The 25,663-nt window shown below is 52.4% G+C and overlaps 1 protein-coding gene across 1 annotated transcript in view; it reads left to right on the top strand.

The window, feature by feature from the left end:
* Nucleotides 1-10,098: 10,098 nt before the first annotated feature.
* Rspo1 (R-spondin 1) overlaps nucleotides 10,099-25,663 on the top strand; it is a 21,561-nt gene continuing 5,996 nt past the window's right edge. The window contains exons 1-2 of the mRNA XM_055611340.1: nucleotides 10,099-10,136; nucleotides 14,180-14,508. Coding sequence (XP_055467315.1) covers nucleotides 14,415-14,508 — 94 coding nt within the window. The 5' untranslated portion in view covers nucleotides 10,099-10,136; nucleotides 14,180-14,414. The remainder of the gene's footprint in view (nucleotides 10,137-14,179; nucleotides 14,509-25,663) is intronic.

The following is a 25,663-nucleotide window of genomic DNA, read 5'->3' on the forward strand; positions in this document are numbered from 1 at the left end:
GTGTGTGTGTGTGTGTGTGTGTGTGTGTGTGTGTGTGTGTGTGTGTGTGTTGGGCCATCCAGAGGATGGTGACTACATTGGGAGTCTTCTTTCCCTTGCTTTCGTCCTCCTCTTCCTCCTCCTCCTTCTTTTTGCTTTTTGAGACAGGATTTCTCTGTTTAGCCTTGGCTGTCCTGGAACTCACTCTGTAGACCAGGCTGGCCTCAAACTCAGAGTTAGGGATTTAGGGCCATCCTCTGATACACAGCAGGCTAAAGTCAACCTGGGGTACCTAAGGCTTTGTATAAAAAAAAAAATTAAGAGTGAAGAGGAAGAGGACAAAGAGGAGAGGGAGGAGGGGGAGGGGAGGAAGAAGCAGCCACCACCCTTCAGATTATTTATAATACCTAACATAATGTATGTGGGAGCATATTCTATTTTTTAGGCACTAGAAGAAGGAAAAAGCACATACAGAATGAGTACAGATGCAGGCCTTTCTCAGCATTTTCAATCTGTGACTTGTTTAATCCATGGACGGACAGAATTCATGACAAGGGCCAACAGCATGGCAATCACTTAGGAAACATGAATTGGACAAATTAGTAAATGAAACACAATCAGACAAAGTTAGGAGGGAGGAAACGAGCTTGGATTATATTTTTTTTTATTGTTTTGTTTTTTTTGGCATTGTTTCTCTTTTTTTGAGACAACTCCATGTAGCCCAGGCTGGTATCCAACTTTGCTGTGTAGCTGAGGATGACCTTGAACTCCTGATCCTCCCTACTCCTATCCCTCAAATGCTGGGACGAGAGGAGTGCACCACCACACTTGGCCTGATGCTGGCTTTGAAGCTCTGTGATGCATATAGCTGTGGGAAACTCAACTTGCCTTATGGCCTGTTCCTTTTCTCTGTGAGGTGAACAAGAGCTGATTGGGGAACTCCTCGAGGCCCTTGTACCTTGGCTATGTCCTGTGTCCACAGCCTTGGCATCCTCGTCGTAAGCCTTACAGACGACAGGAGCTGGTTCTTAGTTTATGGAAGATGCAAAGGTTCAGTGCGGAAAGCTGAACTTTGTGCATTTTGCAGAATGGAGTCTAGCTCTCTGGCTTGATGTTCAAGGCCTTCTGTAGTGCAGTCAGCCCCGCGCCCCCCCCCCATTTCTTGTTTTATCATCCCACCACCATGACATTCTGTCTCTCTCTGTGTCTGTGTGTCTGTCTCTGTCTCTCTCTTTCCCCAGACACTAGGAAAAAAGAAAAGTTCAGCCATGTTTGTGAGACCAACTCAGTGAGCAAGAGTTCCTGACAGAGCTTTCCTGCGCTGCTGGATTGAGAAAATACCAGATGCAGAACTGGATAAGATGGCTCAGCAGGTAACTTGCTGGGCAAGCCTGCCGCCTGAGTTCAAAACCACAAACCCACATCAGAGTAGGGGAGCACCAACTCCACAAAACTATTTTCTGACATCGTGGCACCTGCACGCACACACATTTGCAGTAATGATAACTGAAGTACATGCGAAGCAGATTGTCTGTCGTGTGAGCCTGAAGACATTAACTGGAAAGCTACATGCTCGCAGGCCCCTGTCAGGGATCGGCAGGACAGCAACAGTCTGATTTGGATGTTGCTTGCCCTGAGACCCACAGTTACCCAGGGCAGTGGATACACATGCAAGCGCCTGGTGCACCAAATGATGTGGTCTGAGATACAAAGAGAATAACAGGCCGGGGAGAGATTAGAAATGAATACGACCAACAAATACTTAACACCCTTTCCCTCTAACACCGGTGCTCAACTTAAGTTAGGGGTAGTGGTTGGGGCAGCCACACAGGCCCAGTAGGTTAATTACAAAATCCACAGGCAAGAAAAAATGACTGGGTAGCATCAGGCATTTATCAAATGGTGCAGTGTCTGCTCTAAAATCAGGGACACGTAAATTAAAGCCAAGACCACAGCTCTGCCAATCTAGTGAGCAAAGTATTTCTATTTCTCTCTAATGAGAATACCCCGGGTGGGTGATAGAGAGAAAACGGCAACCTTGCCGCTCTTCTTCATCCGTCCAGCTCTCCCAACCAGGCACTTGTGGTATACCCCTCGCTGTCCTCAAGATCTGAGATAGTCCAGGAGCCTTAAAAAACGTGACAGCAATGCAGGAAGTCCCCAGGGCCTGTGACTGGTGACAGGGGATCCTCTGGGTCTTTTTGCCTGCAAAAGAAGAACAACATCCAGGCCACGATGTCTGCATGAACAGAAGGGAACGGGCAAGTGTAAAAGGCCAGGGCTGCAGCAGGCACTCAGAACAACCTGTTCTGAATAACCATGTTCTCCTCTAGCAATGGGGGGGTGGGGAGCCACTGGCACCTCTAGCAATGGGGAACCTGGGGATAAAAAATGTCAACAAGGTCACCTCCCAGTACCTCTCCCAGAGAAAGAAAAGCAAACCAAGGATGTGAAATGGCCTAGCTGAACACTTGTAAAAAAGCGTTTGAGGCAGACTGCTCCAAACGTGTGACAGTTGGGGCCAAGCAGCCTGCCTAGGAGAGATGATTCTTCCACAGGAAGGGGTTAAAGAGGATTCTAATCCCCGCCCCCAGAGTGTTTGCTAAAGACTCATAAATTGTTCTTGCAATTGGAAACTAGTTGCATGTAATTACATAATTGTATAAAATGTATAGTCATATTTAATTAATGTTACAAGATATAATTAACCACTAATTATAATTATGTCCTGCCAGAGGGGAGTTACCAGGCAAGAAATTTTTTTTTTAAGTTATTGAGATCATAACATATTTTATATGTGTATCAAACAATTACATTGGCTCCCATAAATGTACAATCAAAATATTGTCGCCTCGCTGTTTCCTTGAGAGTGTGACATTTGTCATGGAGAAGGAGACATGGGAGGTTCATGGAACTCATTAGAAGCGGACATGGCTAGGAGGCCTAGAAGGGCCTCCACCCAGGATCTGCAGCGGTAAACCACTGTGGAAGGAGAGGATGCCTCTTTGGTGGATGTGCCTACAAGCTGTGCAGAGGGTTCCAGGGATTCAGCTGCCTGAGTCCCCCCTGCTCCCATAAGTGACCCCAAAGAAGCTCACTGGTTCACCACGCTGGAGTTAGATGGAATTTTCTTTGGTTAGTCATTGTCCTCTCTTTGGAGTGAATAGAAGTAGACTCCTCTGAGCTGGGGGTGATGGCACACACTTTTAATCCCAGCGCTCAGGAGGCAGAGGCAGGTGAATCTATGAGTTTGAGGCCAGCCCATTCCAGAAGCCAAGTTACAGGCCAGCTAGGGCTACATAGTAAGACCCTGTCTCAAAACCAAGAAGGAAAGAAAGGAAGGAAAGAAGGAAGTCCTCAGAAAATTCATTCAGCAAGTAGTTACTAATGTTATGTGCACATATGTCCATATATGTGTATAATGCGTGCGCGTGTGTGGGATACATGCAAGAGTGTGCAGGTGCCTGCACCCGTGGGCCTGTGGAGGCCAAAGACGGATGTGAAGTGTCCTGCTCTCTCACTATCCCTTCCTTATACCCTTGCGTCTCTCAATCTGGATCTCACCATTTTTTCAGCAGACGGGTGCCGGCGAACCTCGCCGTCTCCACCATCACAAGACCAGGATTACAGCTGTACAGCCCCGTCTAGCTTCTTAAGTGGGTGCGGAGATCCAAATTCAGGTCCTTGTGCTTGCATGGCAAGTGTTCTTACCCACTGAGCCATCTCTCCAGTCCTGGCAGCATTTATTAATTTATCTGAAAGGCTGTTGTAATGGGCGACCCAAGCCTGTCAAGGAAACTTGGGTTCTTAAAACCAGGAGCTGAGTCTTACGCTCCCTATTTTCCTAGAACACTGCTGAGGCCTAATCAGCCATAGAGGTTGATCATAGAGGAAAATATGTCGATGCGTGCTTTGCATACTCTGTGTCCATCCTAAAGCAATGCCCCACACCCAGCTGATCCGTTCTCCTTCGCTGAACTGTAAAGATGCCAGATGCACATTTAGAAATTCGTGCACACAAGCTGAGGTTCTGACTGGTGTGAAGATAAGAACCACCCTGGAACTGGGCATGGTGGCACACACCTTTAGTTTCAGCACTCAAGAGGCAGAGGCAGGCAGATCTCTGAGTCCAGGGCTAGCATGGTCTACACAGCGAGTTGCAGGCCAGCAAGAGCTAGGCAGTGAGATTGTGTCTCAGAAACATAAGGAAACATACCAGAGAGAGTCTCAAGCACATGCACATTTAAGTCCTAGGGAGAACAAACAGAGAATGTGCTCAGGTGAACTGTCAGCCCCATCCCTCTGGAACTGTCTCCATCTACTATCTCTTCTGAGGGCATGTACCCAGGTAGCACCCACACCCACACACTATGAGTTCACTACCCTGCCTCCCTATGATTTTTATCAGAGATGAACAAGACAGGTCATCCAGGTCCTTGAACCTCCCCCTTTTGGAATGGGCTTCAGGACGCTCTGTGACAGTAGATCTTGGGTATCCCTGCCAGTCAACATAGAGGTTCAAAGCTATTTAGGGCTCTGAGCAGCCATGTGCAAACAGAAGTGACCAGTCTTCATAGAGAAAGACCAGGCACAAGGAGAGAAGTGAAACTAGGGAGAGAGGAAGTGTGAGCAACTTTATGATTCAGGAAAGCAGAGGTCCATCCCATATTCCATCGCCCCTTGAGTGCTTTACCCACCATAATCTTTGAACAGACCCCCTTCACCTGGACTCAGCTTCAGAGCACTGGTGATAAGGTCCCTTGTCACCCAATGACCTTGAACCAAAACACTAGCAATATGCCTTAAAGATAAAATTCCTGGTACAGTAATGGACTTCTCTTTTGCAGGTAATAATTGTAGCCATCGTTATCTCATTCTCAAAGTAACCTTATGAAACAGAGGCTATCATTATAACCACTGAACAAGGGGGAAACTGAGGCTCATTGCTGCATTGACGTATAGAGCACACCCTGAGTTCCAGGGCTCGAGTCTCAGGCCAACTCCACTGTGAAAAAATGCCCACATTCTTCAAGGGGAGCCAGACAATGAACAAACCTAAGGAGAATGCTAGAGCTGTCCATCACTGGCTAAGCATTTGCTTAACATGTATCAAAGCTCTGGGGTCTCCAACGCTGCCAAACCAAACAAAATGCAAGAAAATATCAGGCCAAGATGAAGCGCTTTCCAGAAAGGAACACAAAACTATCCTCTAGGGTTCCTAGAGATGGAAGGGAAGAGCCTCTGAGGAGGTGATGGGTACCGCAAGACCCAAATGTCAAGCAGTGGGCTATGTGCAAACCGGGATGAAAAATCAAAGTAGAAGAAAGTCTTTAATGGCTGAAAATGGGAGTGAGCTGGTAGAGCGGTTGCTGAGCATACACGAATGGATGTCCATTCTCAGCACCAAGAAGCCAGGCTCTTGGGAGGTGGAGGCAGGGGGATCAGAAACTCAAGGGTGGAGACTTGGTTTGGTGGTTAAGAGCACTGACTGCTCCTCCAGAGCCAGTTCAACTCCCAGCACCCATATGGCAGCTCACAACTTTCTGTAACTTCAAGGTCTGACACCCTCACACAGACATACATGCGGGCAAAACACCAATGCACATCATGATAATGGTAATAAAAAGAAGTTCAAGGTTACCGTTGGCTTCGTAGAATTCCAGGTCACCCTGGTCTACATCTGGTTTTTGTTTTTGTTTTTGTTTTTTTCTGAGACAGGGTTTCTCTGAGTAGCCTTGGCTGTCCTGGACTCGCTTTGTAGACCAGGCTGGCCTCGAACTCACAGAGATACACCTGCCTGTGCCTCCCTGAATGCTGGGATTATGGATGTGCACCACTGTGCCCAGCTGGGCTACCTCTTAAAGGAAAAGGGAGAAGAGGAAGAGAAAGAGGAGAAGCAGAAAGAGGGGGAGGATAAGGAGGAGGAAAAGGAAGAGAAGGGGAGGAAGAAGAGGAAGAGGAGGAGGAGAACTTCCATCAGCTACCTTTGGCTCTGGGGTGATCAAGGGATAGCCAGGGAGAACAAGGTGGGCAAGCAGGGCCAGGCCCCAGAGGGTTTCTGAGTCAGGTGGGAAGCCTGGCTTCAATTTCAATTGAGGCCTGATCTGATGGAAGGATCTGAGGATCTGAGTATGCTGTGGGAGGCAAGGCTGCACAGCTGTCTCTGTCCAAATCCCCAAAGCCTGCAAGCATGCTCCTTCACGTGGCAAGGATCTCACAGCTGCTGTTAAGGATCTTGCTGATGAGAAGTTTGTCTTAGATCATTCAGGTGGGCCCCATGTCATCGCATGGGTTCTTATAAAATCAAGGCTCGACAGTCCAAGTCAGAGCTGTGATGACAGGAGTAAGGGCAGAAGTGATGCAAGGAAGGGACCACAAGCCAAGGAATGGAGGCAGCCTCTAGTGAGCACCAAGCGGCCGGAAAACAGATCTGCCCAGGTTGGGTGAGGTGGCATGTGCCAGGACTCTGGAGACTGAGACAGGAGGGTTTCAAGTAGGATGGAAAAAAAAAATCACTGGTTTGGATGGTAGACGGACAGTAGCTTGGTGGTAGAACCCTTCCCTAATGGTGTCAGCCCCTGAGCCTCTGACCTGTCTCTGTTGTTTCGAGGAGCCCTGAGTGTTGAGAGGCTGGAGAGGAGAAGCCTGTAGTCAGCCCTTCAGCCCTCAGCACAGTGGGTATGCTCAGGCTGGCTGGGGGGTGGGGGCTGCAGACTGCTGAGAGGCCGAGGTAAGTCAGCAACCATAGTGGGGAGAATCAGGCAGGTGTAAAGGAGCGATTCTGTCATCACAGCACTTGGGAAGCTGTGGCATGGCATGGCAGAAGGATAGCCATGAGTTCAAGGCCAGCCTGAGATAAAAAGTGAATCTCTGCCTCAAAAAGAAACCAAAAGAGGGCCTGGAAGATAGTCCCGTGGGTAATGTGGCTGCTCCATAAGTATGATGACCTCAGGTTGGTTCACCATCATCCATTAAAAAGCTGGGTGGTGGGACAGCAGGTGCCTGTAACCCCAGCTCTGGGAAAGCAGAGACAGCAGGTCCAGTGTAGCCAACTGCTGGGTTCTAAGTTCCTTGAGAGGCCAACTTCCAAAAACTAAGGTAGAGAGCAATCAATCAAGGACAGCGTGAAGAACTAGGAATAGAGGAGGAGACTGGGGGCCTTAGTCTGTGAGTTCAGGGAAGGAACCATTTGAGTGAGGCCAAGAGGGGTGGCCATAGCCACAAGGAGGGAGGCAGAAGTGGAGAGGTCAGGTATTTCCACATTGTCTAGAACATCCCAGAAGAGCCAGAGGGTAGACAGCTGAGGGTGGGTCATGAAGAAGATATTTGAGCCTGACACAAAAAGGCCTTTCAAACAGGTATCCCTATGATCCCTGAGCCTGGCAGGGGATGCAAGACAGTGCAGGAATATCACCAAAGAGAGGGAAGAGGGAAAGAGAACTGAGATCCACCCAGGGGCAGGACGGTGAATAGGTTCTCCGGCTTCTTCGGGCAAAGGTGCAGACTCTGAGGAGAGGTGTGTATGGAGGCATGGGACCTCTAGGGGAAGCTGAAGGAGAGAGAAAAGGGAAGACAGGGTTGCTGAGCTTCTCCACCATTCATACAAGAACTCTTCTTGACAGGAGAGATGAGAAACCTCTCTATCCCTAAGCTGTCTTGAGCAGGTGCAGTCCCTGCTAGGAAGAAAGTGACATTTTGAAGCAGGGGGACATTTGCTAACGTGCAAAGTTCCACGGACTTGGTTTTCTGATAAAATGATGACTTGGGTTTGGAGACGGAGCCATACAACCCGAGCACCACCTGACTAAGCTTGCAGAACCACAGAGACATGGACCATCCTGGCTGCCATGACAACTTGGGCCATCCATAGCCACCAAGCCCCTCTGGGGGGCTGGGATCTGAGGGATGAGTGACAAGCAGGTCCTGTCTCTTTGGAGCTCGGGCACAGCCAAGGGCAGGCCAGGATGAGCGATGTTCCTCAGATGTGGCTGACATTTTGAAGCTGCGAAGTGTAAGGGAAGAAGACGCTTCTAGAAGAATCCACAGGTGCCAACGTTGATGCAGCACAACCTTATTGGGAAACTCTGATTCTTTTGCAGGCCAGTGGCTTTATAGGTCGTGCATCTCTGAGCAGTTCACCTGACAGCTCTGAGGCTCTGCGTTCTATGTGGATAAGCAAGGGGCAGAAGGAGACATCGAGATGGCGCAGCATCTCGCTGCCAAGCCTGACCACCTGAGTTCTATTCTCAGGACCTGCATGAAGTCTGACCACCATAGGCCTGTGTGCACCACTCCACACACTAAATAAAGAAGTGTAAAAGAAAGGGGCAGAGGGAGGAAAAGGGAAAGAGAAAGTCCGTGGCGGGGAAATCAGACCATAGACTGAACGTCTGCAAATCAGTCTGTGAAATATATTAAACGCACAGAAAAAGCTGTTCCCTATGCTTCCAATGATCACATGCTCTAACCCCCTATCTCCTCCCACCCAGGGGCCTTCCTCCCTTTCTCATCCCTTCCTGAGCCACACGGCCAGGCAGCTCAACTCCTAGAGACTTCCTCAGGCGAGAAACCTGAGCTCATGCCCAGCACAGAGTTTAGCCTTCTAGAGCTACATGTTTCTCTCTCTCTCTCTCTCTCTCTCTCTCTCTCTCTCTCTCTCTCTCTCCCTCTCTTTGCAACATAATAAAACCAAACAAAAGCCCAACGCCTGGCGTGGCTGGTCAGGGAGTTATGCAAGTGTGTAAAAAAATAAAATAAAATAAACATTGCGTTTTCGGCATTTGGGGCTGTTTGATTAGGTGCAGAGCGTGGCCAAGGGCTGATCGGACACAGGAGGCTGGGGCAGCCGAACGGGGAGGGCCTCTGGAGGGGGCTGGAGGGCCCTGGACCAGCTTCCAGGGACTTGGGGAGGTTTCTGAGCTTGAGCCCAGACACTGGTCATTGGAAAGCCAGTACCTCCACTTCTTCCGGCCAGCCACCTTGCTGCTGCCCCCTGGCCATCGGGAACAGCCCAGGGGCCCTTCCATCCTTGCCATCAGCACTACCCCTGGCCACCACCAGCGACCTCCCTCCTCCACGAAGAAGATTCCACAGCTTGTCTTCATGACTCACCCCCACCCCTTAGCCAGCCCATCCTCTCCGCTGGAACTGAACACTGCAAGCGCAGTTTGAGTTTCTCTCCATCCAGTCCGAAGCGAGGGCGAAGCACAGCTGTTTGCCGCCCTCAGGCGTGTGGCTCCCTCCTCCCCTCCCAGTTTGCCCTCAACCTTCTCTAGGTCATCGCAGGTGCCTGCAACCCTCCCTTTTCTACTTTGTCATCTCACAAACATTCTCCGTGCTCCTGCCGGGGATTTGGGTATCGGAATCCTTTATTTCACGCGATCCTCAAAACAGATGAGAACCGGGAGGCTCAGAGAAGTTAAGTGATTTAGTCCCGGCCACACAGGCGATGGATGGGGGAGTATGGGCTGGACCGGAGACTGCATTGTGGGATGGCCCACACCGATTCCAGTGCGGCAAGCCGATAGGAAACGTCCTTACCCCTACCCCACCCCCGGGGGTCTTCTGAACAGGTCAGATGCTCTGAAGGTTTGACCCTGAAGGGAAGAAGGGTGTGGCCGGCCACCAAGCCTTGCAGTTCTATACCTGCCCCCTTTCCAAGATTCTGATGGGGGACTCGGGCCTGGGCAAGCGTCCTGGGACCCTGCTCCTAACACGAGAGAGCGGGTGCGGGAAGGGGGAGGCGACCTGAGCTCGCAGCCTTCGTTCGTTCGTTCGTTCGTTCGTTCGCCAAGGTGCAGACGGCGCGTGCCTAGCCCGGGTGTGCGGGAGGGGGCTACGGAGTCCCGGGCCCGGAGCTCCAGTCCGTTTTTTCTTGCGGATCGGGCAGGGGGGCCGGCCAGGGGTGGTGCCGGGGGATTCCCTCCCTCGTGCGAGCCGGGGACCGGCCCCTCTCCGGGCGCGGGGCGCAGAGCCCGGGCGGCGGACTGCGGGGCCCGCGCGGGCCGCCCCAGCACCGATGCGCCGGGCGGGGCGCTGGCGGCCGAGAGGGCATTGAGCAACTGGGCGGCGGGCGGAGCGCAGGGCCGACGGCAGCGCGGGACCCAGTGACCGCGCCCTCGCCCCTCCGGGCTGCCCCGCCACGGCCGCTGCGCCAGGTGAGTCCCGCGGCCCGCGCCGTCCGCCCCGAGGTCCCGGGTCCCTGTCGGGGAGGCAGCGCAGAGTCTGATCCCCATCCCGTCGTCCCGCCGCCGCACATCAGCCCGGGGCCCCAGTGTCCAGCCGCAACCTTCTCGCCCCAGTCATGCCCCCACGCAACCCAGCTGTGACCCAACCCTCACCCACGGGACCCAACCCTGACCCACGAGTGCCCAGCCCCAACCCACTCGCCCCAGCCATGCCCACGCACCCCAGCTGCTACCCAGCCCCAGCTGGGGTCCCCAGTCCCGACCTACGCCACCCAGCCACGACCCACGCACCCTAGCTGCGACGCAGCTGGGACCCAGTCCGGTTCGCGTTAACCGGCTCCCTTCCTCCAGCCCGACGTGGTGGAAGGCCGGTGGGCTTGCACCGTGGCCTGTCGGAGAGAGGTGTGCTGTGGCCACCCAGGGACGTCAGGGGGGACCGGGCTCAGGAGACCGGACCCTGCGGTCCTTGCAGGATCGTGGGGGCTGCGGGGGACAAGGCGGAGAGGGGGACAGCTCCCCAGACACCTGTTAGAGAGAGAGAGACAGAGAGACAGAGAGACAGAGACAGGCAGAGACAGAGGAGGGAGAATGAATGGACAATGAGCGCTGCAGACACGCGGAGCCTTTTGCACGGAGCCTTTTTCCGCGCTCTGGGTTTGGGGGCCACGGAGTGGGAGCCGTCCCCGCGCTTGGCACGGCTTTGAGATGCCCACAGGCCCCACACTCAGGCACTCAGTCCCGCCCCCACTCCCAAATACTCCGGCTTCTTCCTGGCAGCCGGGTTCCTCGGCCGGTGGCCGGATCCTAGGGCTGGGAGCGTTGGCTAATGAGAAGCCATCGACATGGTTTACATTTTTTGGGTCTGTATCCGACATCTGACGGAATACCGATTTATCCTCACAGTGTTGTTGCAGGCAAGGAGGCGAAAGTTATTCCGGCCTAACCGGCCCTCAGCTCTACCCGCTGAACCCCCTTCCCCAGAGTTGACCCTCCCTGCAGGTCCTTCCCCTCCCTGACCCATGTGACCTCAGTTTGTGGTCTCAGGCCAGTCCAGCCTCTGGCCCCCAGACCTTCGCTGGCTCATCCCTAGATGGCCCAGACTCCTTAGCCCTCTGCAAAGGCCAGTTTCCAGGACACCCAGTACCCAGCAGCAAATTAGTTTCAAAATCTCCTGTCCCTAACTCCACAGGGCCATTTCTCCCTGGAAATCCAACCTCTCTCCTCCATTTGTGGTGGAGGAAATGATGATCTAGCCCCTGACAGGTGGGAGGAGATGGACAGTAAATAGTATTCTGCCCCAGCCAGCAAGGTTGTTCCCACTCACACCAATGCCTGTGGCCTTGAGTAACCAGGTGGGACCCAGAGTAGCTGGAGGGAAAGGGAACCTCAGAGGCAGCAATCTGCCTTGCCTCCTCACCCCCCACCCCCGGCTTGGTACCACAGTCTCTGATCTAAGACCTGTCCTGTGTTTAATAGCCACTCCCAGCAAAATGTCAGCCTGGCAATACTGGGCCATTGTTTGCAGTCTGAGATCAGCTCAGCTGCAGCCTATGCACCTTCACACAGGGATGGGTGCCCTGCTCCTTTACCCACACTGCTTTGCTCCTGTCTGTTGCTTGTACTCCCTGGTATGGATGAGCTATTAGCTCGTTTGCCTGGTTCGAGATAAAGATACACAGTGCCCCAAAGTATTTGAAATTCTTTACGCTCCAGGGGGAAAGCCAGCGCCCCCTATGCCAATGAACCTCACATCTGCCCCCCTCCCTCCCCTCACACACATGCCAAGCAAAGACCGGGTTTCTGGAGATCCTGGTGGGGGCTGGGAAGAAGTTCTCACAGGCAGGGACATGGTGAATGTGTCAAGGTCAGGCCAGAGGGGAAGGATGGAGAAGGAGTGAGGAGTTAAGACAGGCCAGGAAGGAGTTGCCATCGGCTGGGCTGTTGAGCCTTGAGGTAAGTACCAAAGGTACAGAGGCAGCCAGGAGAGCTTTCCTGACTGGCGGACCCCACACAAGGAAGCCGAAGTCTTGACACCAGACTTGTTTGGGCCAGTGTTTGCAGGCCCAAGAGCTGGGGGTCACAGCTGCCCTGTCTTAACACCCTATCTGACACAGGCTCCCCTGAGCGGTGGCAGCTTCAGGGCCAGGGCCACCACGGATGCAGATGTGGTAGTCAGTCGCATGCCAGTGCTCTGCTGCCTTCAGCATGCTGCCCGGGTAATCCGGGGGATGTCGGATTCCTTTACTCGGGGCCACAGGGACACAGACACACAATGAAACCTCATTCACAAAGACTAGAGCCACATTAACCGAAACCCCACCATTGCCCATCCTGTTCTGAGCACATCATGGAGGCATGCACCAGATCTATACCTAAACCAGACTCTCGCAGGTTGGTAAATAGGCTCAGAGGTTCTAGGCCAGTAATCCAGTGTCGCACAGCTAACTCCCCAACGGGGCTGGCCTTGCAAGCCAGGCGGACTCTGAAGTGTGTCTCCAGTGCCGCCAGGGTCCATAGCCAGCCCCTGAGACTGTGCTGGAGCGGAGGACTCCAGTTTGGTAAACTTGGTTGGATATCAGTGCTGTCCCGGCTGGGGTGTGACATAGGGGCTGGAAAGCTTTGGCATGAGTCCGGAGGGCGGCGCTCAGGCAGTGGCAGCTGACCTGGCACGGGGGGTAAGGGGGCATCTCTGCTGGCTCCAGCTCCAGCACCAGGTGGGATCTATCAGGCTCATGTAAACACTTCTCACAGGCAGTTTAACCACTTGAGTGTGTCTGGCCTTCAAAGCCAGGGGGAGAGGCTGAGGAGGGAGGAGGGAGGTACCGAACTCCCTCAGGGGGTAATGATTTATCTCCAGTGCAGGTGGGCTCTGCTGGGGCCTCTCTGGGAGGCGGGGCTGGGGGGCTGGGGGGGTGGACTGGGCACAGAGGAGCAGAAGGAGAAAGGAAAGGGGGCCAGAGGCTCTACGCTAGTGTCTCAAATTTCTCATTAGTAAGCCAAAACAGTTTAGAACCAATCCCCATTTCATAGATGAAGAGCCTGAGGTTCAAGGAGGCAAAGCGACTGGGCCAAAGACAGCTAGCCTGGTGGATGGAGCCTCCTGGGAGACTGGGTCAAATGCCCACCCAGGGAGCCCAAGTGGTTATGCCTTTGCACTTTCTAGGCGGTGCGTGAGTGAGCTTCTCTTGTGGGTGTGTAACCCCGTGAGTGGGTCTGAGGCTCTTCCGCGACGTTGCTCCTCCTTAACCCTGATGCCCAGCTTCTCAGATACACTGCATGGACGGGTGCCCCTGCCCCCATCACCCTGGCCACTGGGTCCAGAGCCCTGGCTCTCTCCGGGGCTGGGGGGATTATCCCCATTCTCTGTGTCTCTGGCCAGGGCGGGCATTGCTGCTGTTTTTATCCCCTCACAAAAGCCAGGCCCGCCGGGCCTGCTGTGTCAGAGTTTCTGTGGCTGGCGGGGTGGGGGGGTGTGCCCTCACTTCCTTTTCTCCCTCCAATCCCAGAGGGCCGAGCAGAGTCTGCCTGCTTGCCAGAGGCTCTAACTTCTAACTTCTGGGACAGGTGAAAGGCACATGGGTGACTCAGCACTGGGCAGAGAAAGCTGAGGACTCCTAGGAGGACAGAGAGCCCCTTTTTAGATATCAGGATATTCTAGCAGCACGAGGTCTGGAGGGTAGACTTAAAGATGGACTTCCACTTAGAACTAGCCAGTTTTAGTCAGGACTATGGGGCCAGCTGGTTCCTGTTACTGTAAGATCACCAGGAATGCACAGGTTTGATTTGGGTATCTGTTGTATTCCAGTTAGGTAGTTGGCCCCAGGGTTAGGATACAGGATGCTTGGAGACAGAAGAAGAGTTCTTCTTCAGGGGTGCCTGGTAGGGAACATGCAGCGTCCAGACCTCCTGGGTTCTACAAAGTCCAGGGCAGGGAAACCCAGGGGAAGGAAGAAAATGTAATTTAGGGGCTCCAAGGCACCTTGGACTTAACCCTTCTTTCTCCTTACCCACAGGTCTATCTTGGGGTTGAGAAGACCTCTGATGTGAGCCTCTGTGGTGGCCTCCAGCAGGACAGGACCTCCCTTTGGGCAGATGGAGAACCTGTCTCCATACCCCCTCAGATCCCAGCTGACATTATGGTGGATTTGGGCTGCAGCCCGGGCCTGGGCCTCCTGCCACTGACTCAGCCTCAGAGCCTTTAGCAAGAGACCACCCCTCCTGCCAGGGGCCCAGGGCTGGCCAGTGACTATGCGGCTTGGGCTGTGTGTGGTGGCCCTGGTTCTGAGCTGGACACACCTCGCTATGGGCAGCCGGGGGATCAAGGGCAAGAGGCAGAGGCGGAGTGAGTACCTTCTGGCTGAGCCACTGAGGGCCTTGGTGTGGGCGGGACTGGGGGAACCTATGGTGGCTTTCTTCTGTGATGGCTGTTTGGCTTGTCCGGGCTTTGTGAGGACCATGGATTATCCGGTGGGCCGTTTCATTTGTTGAGATGTACTGGTCTGTAACCCTCTCACTATTGACCTTCCTTCCTCTTTTAGACTGCTTTCTGGCTCAACGCCTCTCTAGGAGGCCCTTTGACCCAATACCGATTTTGTAGGGTCTCCATGGTGATGCTTCCAAGAGTGAAGAGAGACCGTACCCTGCATGCCCCACTCCCCCATCCCTGGCTCAGGAATTCGGGGCACCTCTGTGAACGGCAAACGTTTGGACAGCAGCTCTGCACATCTGGGCAGTAGGCACCCTGCTTTCCTTGCTAGATGACAGACAGGAACAGCACGGTAGAGAAGGATAGGTGTCTTTCCGATAACCAGGCTCTGTGGGATTCCCAGAGCTGAACCCAGCACGCCTTTCAGGGGGCCGCTTTAGGGCTCCCTGAGTTGGCAGTGACCTTACCTTGTAAGGCACTCCTGCAAGAGTTCTGAGCCTAAGAAAAGCCTGTCGTCCCAGCGGGAGGCGGCCACAGGACTGCCACTGACTACAGTGAGAGACTGTTTTAAAACTCACAACTAGAAAAGAAAGAACAGGAAGGAGAGATGTCTCAGGGGTTAAGGGTGGGTAGCACTCTTGCAGGGGGCCCTGGGGTTCAGGGTCCCAGCACCCATGATGGGTAGCTCATAAGCACCTGTAACTCCAGCCCCAAGGGATGTGACGCCTCTGAGTTTTACCTGCACTCATGTGCACATACCTATGCCCATGATTCAAAATGCATGCGCTTAATTAAAACTAAATATTCTGCAAAAGAAAGGAAAGAACGGCAAATCCGATTTTCTTTTCTTTCCTCCTCCCCTTTCCTTCATTTGAGACACGATCTTGCTATGTAGCCTTGGTTGGCCCAAAACTCTCTGTGTGGGCCTCCAATTTGCATCCATCCTCCTGCCTCAGTCTCCCTAATGCTAGGTTTGCAGTTCTTCACTGTGGAGCCCAATGAGCGCCTGGGGTCCTTTAAAATAGTTCTCTGAAGTTCAAAGTTAACTTGTCAGCTCCGTGGCCTGACCCAGGCATCCCTCACCCTCTGCGCCACAGCTTCGGTGACAGGGGCATCATGTGCTGGGAGTGGCCAGCCTACGCCAGTGATCCTGCCAGAGAGCTGGGTGGGGGCCTCTTGCTCCCAAGGCCTCGTCCCTCTTTCGACATCCCCCATCGAGGGCTGCCATGAAGTCAGGAAGTCTTTCCGAAGTCTCGCCCAACAATTCCCTCTTGCTTCACTTTTCTCCTGGGACTAATGCCTGCAGGCCAGAGAAGGCTGAGGGCCAAGGCTGTCCACAGAAGGACTCAGCTGGGGGGAGGGAGGCTCAGGGAATTGTTGGAGGGGGGGGAGAACCCCCAGCTTAACAAACAATTAGGGATGGTGAGGTTCCCGGAGGCAGCAGCAGCAGCAGCAGCAGCAAAGCCTTCATACCCCTCCCCACGCCTCTGTTGTGGCCAGTGTTTTGGACTCCATAGGCCAGAGTTGGTTTAGTGGTTTAGAATCAGTAGCCCTTTTTCCCCCCGAAGTCGGAAGAGAGACAGCCAGACAGTGAGACAGAGAGAAGGTCCAGCCTCAGTCATGTGACAGGCACAGCGATCCTGCTCACCCACAGAGGGTCACATGCCCGCTGATACAGGTGGCCATCAGACCCAGGTTCAAGTCAGGGGAACTGACACACAAGCACTGAAGTGGGATTTGGCAGAGTCAGCCTCTCGCCGTGGCTGTCAAACAGAGCAATTTCGATCTGCTTGATTTTGACCCAGCCACGGCTGGTACCTCGGCAGCATGTGCACAGCTTGTATTGCTGACTGATGTCAGGGGCAGGGAAGGGGAGGACTCAGCTCTGAGGTCATCAGGCATGAGGGTGTGTGCTTTCAGTTGGGACTTGGTCATCTTGAAACACCCCCTGTGAGGCTGTGATGTTCCTGATGACAGTCTGGGGGATAGAGACACAGGTGCACTGCTTGCTGGCTTGTTTTTGCTGCTGGGGGTCAGACCAGGGCCTCAGGCATGCACGCCCGGACCTCAGATATACACGTGAATGTTTTATGTATTCATATAGTTGAGAATAATGCATGTGTGCGTGTGTGCATGCTCATGGGCGGAGGGTTCTTACGACACAGCCCGAGTGTGGAATTCAGAGGACAACCTTCAGATGTCAGTCCCCAGCTTTCCTCCTTGTCTGAGACAGGATCTCTTCGCTGGTCCGAGTCAGGCTAGCTGGCCTGGGAACATCAGGAGTGTCTTCTCCCATTTTCTACCCAGATATGCTGGGACTAGGGATGCCTTTGATACGGGGTCCAGCTTTCACATGGATTCTGGGAAATCCAAATTCAGGGGATGGAGTTTGTGTGGCGAGTGCTTTTGTCTGATGAGCCACCTCCCCAGCCTGTTTCTTTCTTTCTTTCTTTCTTTTTTTAAAAGCAACCTTTATATAGCATAAAGTTCCATTTTGTGCCATGGTTTCTGGGCATGGGGGGCGGAGGGAAAAGGGAAGGCTGGGTCCTGTGTGGGAGGGCCTTGGTTCGTGGCCAGTTGAGGAGGTAGGCTTGATGCGCAGAGGAGCCTCTGGCTCTTGCCTGCCTTTTATCCCTTTTGCATCTGTCAGTCACCAACAGCCACTTGTGAGAACTGATCCTTTGGTGTTTTGAACCTGGGTGTGTCTGATCTTGAGGTCTGAGAGATGGTCTCCCAGCATGGAGTGGGAGAGTCAAGTAGGAGCCTCCAATTGGCCTGGGTTGTGAAGCCCCAGGAAGCCCTCCTCCCACTCACTGAGGACCCTTTCCTTCCCTCTGTCTTGCTTCACCTGCTTTCTGTTCCCTGGATCTCACTAATCCTTCTTTCACCCCCAGCCCTTACAAACCCAGCATACCTTCCCTCAGTTCCTTTTCCCATCTGATCCCAGGACTCTCTACTCAGTCCTGCTCTGGTCAAGGGAAGTGCTGCTTCCTACCCCTTCTCAGTGCTCCCACTCTGGTGCTTGCATTCTGTTCCTCTCCCCTCATTCAGCTCCTTCTCACTCTTTAGAAACAACACTGAAAACCAATGGATACAGTTGTGGCGGGGCAGGTCTGTAATCCTAGCTCTTGGGAAGTTGAAGCGGGATTATTTTTGATTGTCGTGAGTTTAAGGCTAGCCTGAGCTACATAGTGTGCGTAACCTGGACTAAAGAGTGAAACCCTATCTAAAAAGGAGGAAGAGAGAGCTTCCTGACTCTGGCAGATGGGTCTCGAAAAGGACATGGGATGGGGAAGAGACCAGGCAACCCCGTGTCTGTCTGTCATGAAACTAGAGAGCACAGCAGCTGAGAGAGCCCCAGGAGCTGGGGAGGACCTGAATGTCTGCTCTAGAAGTAGATGCAGCCAGAAGGTAGCTGGTTACCCAAAAATTTCAGAGAGTACAGGGCACGCCCCCAACACCATGCTGGGCTCTGCCCCATAGGAACCCATCACACTGGAACCCCCACTCGCTGGTATGAAGCCCCCCACCATTGGCATGCAGTCCCTGTACCTGGTTCCTACAGCTGCACCCAAGCTAGGGAGTCCCTGCTGCAGGGGAGAATGGAGGCCTGCTGGCCATGCTCTTTCTCCCTGCCAGGATAAGGAGGCAGAGGCCACCACGGGACCTCCAGAGGAGATGTGGGCCAGCCTCAGGAAGGCAGGGAGGGAGCGTGTTGAGGGGAAGCTAGCCTTTGGGAGAATCAGTGAGGGTCTTCCTGTTGAGTTAGACTCTTAACCCTCTGGGCTCCGTGAGCATGACCAGACAGTCTCTGGTCTAGAGAATCCAGGATCAGACCCCATTCCCAAGAAGAACCCATGTTGCCTTTTCCTGCTTTTCTTCTCCAGGCTCCATCCTCTACCCACCATTGTCCTTGTCCTCTTTCTACCATCCCCCTCATTATCTACCCATCATCCCTCTTCATTGTCTTCTACCCACCAACACCCCCACATCTCTCTTACTGAATCTAGCTGTTCCAAAGCTGGAGTTCACGCCACAAACACTGTCCTCAGTCCCACAGTCTCCCTCATTGACCTAGCCCACCTGCGTTCCCACTTCTGCCCAGCCCTTCTCCCCACTCTCAGTGGATGCCCATCGAAGCCAGTGTCCTCACCACAACCTCCTTGAGACTCCCCAACACCCACTACCCTCAGCCCTGCACCGGAGACCTCCACCTTGTATGAGCCTCAACCTTCCCCTGGGCTCTCATTCAGAAACAAGAGCAACTCTGCCCTTCTAGTGGGAGGAGGAGGAGACATCTCAGCAGAAGGCAACAAGAGATTTATCAACCAAGAAGGATTCAAATGCTGGGGGGGAGGTGACCACAAGAAAAGACCCCATCCAGACTTGCAGGGAGGTGATCAGGGTGAACTTCCTGGAGGAGAAAACGTAGTTCTGAGGCTTTGGAGGCTGCAGAGTGTTCTAGGCTAAAGGGCTAATTTAGAAGAAGGCATAGAAGATCAAAGAGTGTGTGTTTTAAGAAATAGTTACTGCTCAAGCTTGTGCCGAGGAAGTAGGTGAGTGGAATTAGCTCAGGGAACCTGGCACACTGGGTTGTAGATCTTACTTTTAGAAGTGATACAGTATTTCAGGAAGGGGTAGGAGGTCTCCAGATGTTTGGTTGTAGATGGATGCCTTGCGATGAGGCTGTTGGGAGTTGAGGGAAGTGAGCTGGGGAGGAGGGCCTATGAGCAGGAAGCTGTGTTTCACAGAGGGGCTGGCTGAGCCACTGGGCAAAGCTATCATGACAGCAACAGCCCCCTTCATCGCTGTCCTGAGCACTGAACCTAGGTCTCACCCATTCGAGGCAAGCCTGAGCCACACCTTCAGCCTGCAGCTAGAGACTCAATGGGTTTTCAACAGGGTTGACAGAGGCCGGAGGAAGGAGCAGCATGAGAGAGGCACAACCTTGCCTGTTTGACCAGAAAAAAAGGGGGGGGGCTTGAGGATCTAGAGAGATGGCTTAGCGGTTAAGAGCACTGGCTGCCCTTGCAGAGGACCTGGGTTGGATTCCTAGCACCCATATGTCAGTTCACAACCATCTGCAACTCAAGTTCCAGGAGACCCAATACCCACTTCTGGCCTCCTCCAGGACCACACATGGTACACAGATGTACATGCAGGCATGATTTTGGTTTTAGATGTGCCTGGGAAGCAAAGGGTTCCAGAGTAGAGGCAGTAGAGGGTCAAGTGGGAAGGCTGGTGTCCTCTCTAAGCCCCTTTCCCATCCTGAGCCAGAGAAGCCTCCCCAGCAAGGCTGCCAACCCCGGGCCCAATCACCACAGAAAGCAGATGAGGAAGGTCTACCTGGTCCCTTCCCCACCAATGGGACAGAAGCCCTCTGGGGGCATTCCAGGGCACTCATCACCTTAGGGCCTTTGCCCAGGCTGTCTTGCAAGGCATGTGTCTCTCCCCTAGCGAGCTGACTCACAGAGAGTGCCAGGTACCATTCCTATGCAGCAGTCGAGGTGCCAGTCCTGCTTCCCTACTGCTGGCTAGACCTTTGTCACTGTACCCTAGCATTCAGCTCCAGGCAGTCCTGGGAGCCTCTTAAGTGTGTAGAGAATGCCGGGGGAATGAAGGAGCCTCTGCTTCCCATTTGCTTGCTGTTGTTGTTGAGACAGTCTCAAATATCCTAGGCGGAGGAGAAAGATCTTAAACTTCTGATCCCGCTGCCTCCACCTCCTAAGTGTTGGGACTGTACCTCATTGATGTAATGCTGGAGATGGTTGGTACTCAGGCTTCAGGCAAGCTAGGCAAGCATCCTACCCGCTGAGCTACAGACCCGACCCCACCCCTTTTGTATCCTCCATGTAGCTCCCAAGCATGCATCTTCTCTTTTGGGTCCTCCATTCAGAGTCACGTTCCCACGTGACTTTGGAAGCACGAGTCCAGCTTGCAGGGAGACCGCTCCCACGGCCGTTCCTGCTCTCCCTGACACTCTGGAGTCTCGCTAATGTGTCTGGGTCTCCTGTTCCACCCTGGAAAACAGTTCTTGTTTCACCAAGCTGACCCCCTGCCCATCCCTGGGTCCTCACACCTCTGAGCTTCCAAACCCTCATGGGTTTCAGAGCCCTCACGCCAGCTTCTGAGTCCTTCTTTAATCCGGCCAATCCCACTGCCTGACTCTCCCATCTCTTTAACTCTTCACTCCATCAATTTGAGTTTTGGTATCTCTCCCTCTTCTCCCTCTCTTCCCCTTTCCTCCTTGTCTTCCTCTTCTTCCCTCCCCCATCTCTTTGAGACAGGGTCTCACTCTTTACCCCAAGGTCCAGGGGCAGCTCATGGCTGTCTTCCTGCTTTGGTCTCCTGAGTGCCGATTGCTCTCATCCTCTCACTTTGTTCTATTTTGTTCTGGAAGCCTTCTCTTCCACTAACTCACTCCCCAGCTCACTGGAGCTTGCTGTTTATTCCTTCTCAAGGTCACGCTGTCAGTGACCACTAATGGTCCAGCCTTGTAGGTATGTTTCAAGGCTGCCCTGTCCTTTAGGATTTCCCCCCTTTTAGCATGGTTTCTCTCCCACTCTGTCAGGCCCCGCCTCCCCAGGATTCCTCTTCTACCTCTTGGCAAGCCTCTCTGCTTCTCTGTGGAGCACAGCAGCTAGCTTCATCCTTTTACCTCATGCTCCTGAAGATGTAACTGCCACTGACCACAGCTCACCACTCCACAGTCACTCTTCTTGAAATCGATGGTGTCACTTCCTCTTTACATCCCTTCCTTCCTTTTAATCTCCACTCTGTGCCCTCTGCACCTCCCGGATTGAAGCCACCCCCCCCAGGGGGGAGGGGTAAGGTTACCAGCCCTAAAGGCTCTGGTTCTGCACTTCACTCAAGCATTTGGCTCCTGGTCCCTCCCCTTCTGATGACTACTTCTGATGATTGCTTCTCATGGCTCCTTGATGCAGGATGCTTCGCAGAATCCTCCCCCCCTCGCTCAGTTGGGTTCGTCAAGGCTAATCTCTTCCTTTTCTGCCTTTCTCTTCCGTGTCCGGTTCTCTTGCCACTGTCCAGCCCAGTGGTTCCCAACCTTCCTAATGCTGTGACCCTTTAATATAGTTTCCTTATGTTGTGGTGACCCCCAACCATAACATTATTTCATTGCTCCTTCATCACTGTGGTTCTGTTATGAATTGTAATGTGAATATCTGATGTGCAGGTAATCTGATATGTGACCAACCCCAAGAGCTGGTCACGATCCACAGGGTGAGAGCCACTGCTGTAGGCCCATCTGCCAGCTCACGGACATGCTTGTCTTTTTGCATACATGTGGGAGTGGGTTATTGTGTTTTATTTGGGCTTTTGGTTTTTTTTTTTTTGTTGTTGTTGGTTTGTTTGAGGCAGGGTCTCATGTAGCCTAGCTGAGGCTAGCTTAGAACTTGCTTTGTCGCCAAACACTGGCCTTCAGCTTCAGATCCTCCTGCCTCTACCTCCTAAATGCAGGGACTGTAGTTCTACACCGCCATGTCTGCTGTCCCATGTGGCTTGGATGGCTGTTTCCACTGTAGATCTACTAATAAACTGCATCTCCTGGACTCCAGACCCACGGGCCCCATTGTCTGATGCCCACCTTTTCTGAGTGTCCCCCTGGAACTGGTCACTCAGCATGACTAAGCCCCTTCTCATCTTCCCGTCCAAACCTGGGATTTCTGACCTTTTGGAGATTCAGTGAACTGTTACACAAGTTCAGTGTCTCAAAGTCACCTTAATTTGTATTTTGTCCTTCATACCATATTCAACCCAGCTCCTGGCCTTGGAGGATCTGCATATCTCAGGTCTGTTTGCCTTTTTCCTGGCTCTTAGTCCTACCCCAGCTGACCCCTTTTTGAAGCTGAGTCTCATTAAGTATCCTATGCCAGCCTCAAGGCTGGAAATCATCCTGCCTTGGCTTCCAGAGAGGAATGCAGGTATGTGAGAACTCTGCCTTCCCTGCTTGAGAGTTTTAGCCTGGTGTCTTCCTGCTTCCGCTGGTGCCACCTCTCCAGCCCATTGTCTGCTGTACTGAGGGAGCCTTCTAAAGTGACATTCTGACCATGGCTTCTGCCAGCCTCCCTTGCCACCTTTGGCCTAGTATCTTTGCCTTCCATAAATATGAGGTTCTTCCTGGTCTGACTTTGCTTCTCTTTTAGCTTCCCATGTTATCATTCTTGCTAGGTTCCTTTTACGCTGACCCTGGGGGCGCCATACTTTCTTAACCAATACCACTGTCAACTGGAAAAAAAAAAAAAAAAAACGCAGTGTGACTGGTTGAGCAGACAGTCAACAATGGGGCTATGAGGAGGCCTATGTAAAACCTCTTCTTTTGTTTGTTTTGAGACACAATTTCTCTGTGTGGCCATGGCTGTCCTGGAACTTACTCTGTAGACCAGGCTGGCCTCCAAATCAAGAGATCTGCCTGCTTCTGCCTCCTGAGTACTGGGATTAAAGGTTTGGTCCCTACAAATCTGTTCTTAACTGAGAAGCTAAGAAGAGAGGATGAATATTGAAATCTTGCTACTGAGAACTGAGACACACTGTACAGGCCCAGAGTCCTAGTGCTTGGAAGGTTGAGGCAGGAGGCTTGAAAAGTACAAGGCTAGTCCAGCATATAAAGCAGGCTCAAGGCTAACTTAAATGATTCGGTGAGCTCCTATCTCAAAGTAAAAAAGTTGGGGATGTGGCTCAGTGGCAAAGTGTTTTCCTCGCCCTTGAAGGCCTTGCATCCGTCCCCATTGCTGAAAACATAAACAAAAGAAAAATGGGAATAAAACCGGACAAAGCTATAAGGACTGCCAGGGGTACAGCTGGACCATCTCAGCCATTGAAGCTAAGGCAAAACAAAAACAAAAACAAAAAACAAAGCATTCATTTCTGAAACAAGCTGAGTCAAGTCAGTGACTCTAAGAAACTTTCATGAGGTGGAAGTAGTCCCTAAACCCTGCAGTGACCCAGGGGCTTGGCGAACAGCTGAGCAAAGCCCCAGAGGCTCCATAGAGTTGCAGCACAGCATTTCAGCGTATCTGCCCCTGCAGTGAGCAGACCAGGCAAAAGGAAAGCAAGGTTTGATTTTACCAACTCAGTGCCTCTGACTCCACGCACACAAATTTCATATCAAAGAAGTCATCACACTGCGCTCTCAGTTCCCACACTCCCTCAAACAGCCTCCATCTGCCTTTCATATGCTGTGGTCCCTGTGCCTGGAACACATACTGGATGAGGCATCATGGGCCAGTAATTTAACCTCTTCATCCCCTTGTCAAAAGGAAGATGGATAATACTAATGGGGTGGGCATGATGGCTGACACCTGTCATCCCAGCACTCAGGAAGTAGAAGGAGCTGGAGTTCAAGTCAGGCCTTGGCTACAGAGGGAGTTTGAGGATAGCTTCGGCTACATGAGTAAATGTTTTGAAAGTAAACAAAGCCGAGTGGTCGGTCTTTGGCTAAAATATCTGAGAAGTGCATCTTTCTTTTCTCTGTCCCCTCCCAGAGAGTCCCTGCACAGGTCTGTGATCAGGGTTGCAAAAGGCCCTGCTGGAAAGGATTCTGTTCAAGTGGCAATGTCTGCCATCCCAGGCTGCCGAAGCCTGAGGACAGACGAGCATGAATTCGGGGCCAGCCTGCACTACATAGTGGACCTTTTCTCAAAATACAAGCAAGATGCTAGGCATGGTGAAAGCACACTTTTAATTCTAGCACTTGGGAAGCAGAGGAAGATGGATCTCTGTGAGTTCAAGGCCAGTCTGTTCTACATAGCAAGTCCTGGGACAGTCAGGATTCATAGTATGGAGGACCCTGTCTCAAAGAGACAAAAACAAGAGCAGGGTTAATCTTAGCACTCCAGAGACAAAGGCGGGTGGATCATTGAGTTGGAAGCCAGCCTGGTCTACAGAGCAAGTTCCAGGGCAGCCAGGGCTACACAGAGAAACCCTGCCTCAAAAACAAACAAACAAAAACAAAACAACTCCTCCCCCCAAAAGAAAGACTTTAAAAAATAAAATTTAAAAAATAGAAAAAAAAAAAAAAAAAAAAAGAGCAGAGCCGGCAAGATGACACAGCCAAGCCTGGTGACCATAATTTGATCCTTGAGACCCACATGGTAGAAGGAAAGAACCAAAAGTTGTCCTCTGACCTCCACACAAGTGTGGTGGCATACATATGCAGACCCACCCCTCTCTTATCCTATCCATACCCCACCCACCCACTTCTACTAATGCTACTCAGTCATAAAGCTGAAAGTCCAAATGGATTTGTGTGTGTGTGTGTGTGTGTGTGTGTGTGAGAGAGAGAGAGAGACAGAGACAGAGAGGCAGAGAGACAGAGTGTCTCAGTGCTAAGACCACTTGCTCTGGAAGCATGAGGACCAGAGTCCACAGCACCACATTAAAAAAAAAAAAATCAGGCCTGGGTTGTGCACACCCTAGCATTGTGGGTCAGAGACAGACAGATCGTGAGCACTCGCTGGTCAGGGAACCTAGCCAAAAGTCCAGCTTCAGGGCAAGTGAGAGACCCTGTCTCAGGGCCGGGGAGCAGGGAGTGATGGAGGAAGAAACTCAAGTGTCCTTGTCTGGCCTCCACAGCGATGTACACCTGCGCTCTCGAATGTACATGCCACACCACATTTAAGACAAATAGACCAGCAATCCTGTCAGGATTCACTGCACACTGGTTCCTGCTCTCGCCCGCTGCAGCAAGCTTTCCTCCCATGTCCTCCTGTTAATATCTACAAGAACTGGTGCAAAAGTCTCTCTAGGGGAAACGCTGCTCACAGGATTGAAGTCCCTGGGAAAGAAGACACCTTATCTTTCACCATTCCCTCTCCAAATTATCTGCATGTCCCCCTGCCCCTCTCTGGTCCTGTTCCTTCCAGAACCCTTAATTCTACTCTCTAAAGGACAAATTTCTATTGATCCTTCAAGAAAGGGTCCCATGGCACCTCCCTTTAGAGTCCTTCCTCTTCTCTCTTCTCTTCTTCCTCCTCCTTCCATTTCTTCTCCTCTTCCCTTCCTTCCTTCCTTCCTTCCTTCCTTCCTTCCTTCCTTCCTTCCTTCCTTCCTT

The sequence above is a fragment of the Psammomys obesus genome, unplaced genomic scaffold (assembly GCF_907164565.1).
Source record: "Psammomys obesus unplaced genomic scaffold, mPsaObe1.curated_primary_1811, whole genome shotgun sequence".
In the NCBI taxonomy this organism is placed as follows: Eukaryota; Metazoa; Chordata; class Mammalia; order Rodentia; family Muridae; genus Psammomys; species Psammomys obesus.